The sequence below is a fragment of the Pundamilia nyererei genome, unplaced genomic scaffold (genome assembly GCF_000239375.1).
Source record: "Pundamilia nyererei isolate P.nyererei 1_Seehausen unplaced genomic scaffold, PunNye1.0 scaffold00578, whole genome shotgun sequence".
NCBI lineage: Eukaryota > Metazoa > Chordata > Actinopteri > Cichliformes > Cichlidae > Pundamilia > Pundamilia nyererei.
This window is the reverse complement of record NW_005187979.1, coordinates 30,301-31,645: the sequence shown is the minus strand read 5'-3', so window position 1 is coordinate 31,645 and position 1,345 is coordinate 30,301. Positions and strand designations below refer to the sequence as shown.

At 57.1% G+C, this 1,345-nt stretch overlaps 1 protein-coding gene across 1 annotated transcript in view; it reads left to right on the top strand.

Moving 5' to 3' along the window:
• LOC102215153 (uncharacterized) overlaps nt 1–1,145 on the top strand; it is a 4,132-nt gene extending 2,987 nt beyond the window's left edge. Inside the window, exons 3-4 of the mRNA XM_013907885.1 lie at nt 400–576; nt 663–1,145. Of these exons, the coding sequence (XP_013763339.1) occupies nt 400–576; nt 663–1,145 (660 nt within the window). The remainder of the gene's footprint in view (nt 1–399; nt 577–662) is intronic.
• The last annotated feature ends 200 nt before the right edge of the window (nt 1,146–1,345 follow it).

Here is a 1,345-nt window from a genome sequence, read left to right as displayed (position 1 = left end):
AGCCGTAACACAGTCATTATCAGGGAGTGATTGTTCGGCTCCAGCCTTGGGCCTGCAGCTGGCGCCGTGATGGGGATCCGCAATGTTTATGTTGGTTTTGTTAATTTCCATGCGAGCAGCCCAGGATAATTTTTCAGGCTGCTCTTTAACACTCCGACACTGGCCTCCTGATCTCCCGTTGGAGAGTCGCGAGCCTCCCCATGATGGTATCAAACTTCTGTTCCATGGTGTTATCGTTCTTTTGATTCTGAGACCTCACAACTGCAGTGATCCGTTCCGCGATGTTTTCCAACTGTTTTCCAAAAAACAGAAAACACTGGAGCCCAGAAAATAACCAAACAAAAAAAAAGGCCCACAAAAGGCGCAGGCGTCCAGGAAAACACTCCCAAAAAAGTTCAGGGGGCCGGCCTGGAGGTCGATAACGCAAAAGTCCAAAGAACAGTTCTGGAGGCTGACCGCGGAGCCAGTGGCGGTGACGGAGCAGGTCATGAGGCCGGCCACGACAGCAATGATGTCCAGCCAACGACCTGGAAAGTGGCCGGACAGGACGAGGACGAGCAGGCCGGACAGGAACAGGTGAGGCAGGACAAGACGGTGCGGACACCTCCAGGCAAGGCAATGGCGTGGGAGCCACAGATGGAGGAGCGGTGGTGGTGCTGCAGGCGACGGCGTGGGAGCCGCAGATGGTGGTGCTGCAGGCAACGGCGTGGGAGCCGCAGATGGTGGCGCTGCAGGCGACGAAGACTGGACAGGCCTCGCAGACCCTCCAGCGGAGACAGAAGGCTGAACAGGCCCCTCGGGCCCTCCAGCGGAGACAGAAGGCTAAACGGGCCCCTCGGGCCAGGAGACGGCTGGAGCGGTTCTCCAGAACCCCCAGCAGGAACAACAGACAAAGGCCGGACGGGCCCCTCGGATTCTCCAGCAGGAACAGGTGGCTGGACAGGCTCCTTGGGCCCTCCAGCGGAGACAGAAGGCTGAACCTGGCTGGACCTCAGCCTCCCTCACCTGAAGCACTGAAACAGGTGCAGGGGAATGCTGGGCCCGATCTGCCCTGGGAGCAGGAACACAACGGGGCGAAGGAGCAGGCTCAGGAAACACAAACTCCTCTAAAATGTTTTTTAGCTTCCTACCACCACCACGTCTAACAGTCTTAACAGTCTCAGTTTTAGCATATGATTGTCTTTTTCCAGCTCAGAGGAACAAAAGCAGTCATTATAATTCACCACTGGGAGTTGCTCCGCAGAGAAAGAGTGGTGACGGTGTGAGCGCCGCCTCCTCCGGGAAGTGGGGGGTGACAAACTGGGCTGCAAATCCTCCAACGGACCGGACTGCAATGAGGAATCAG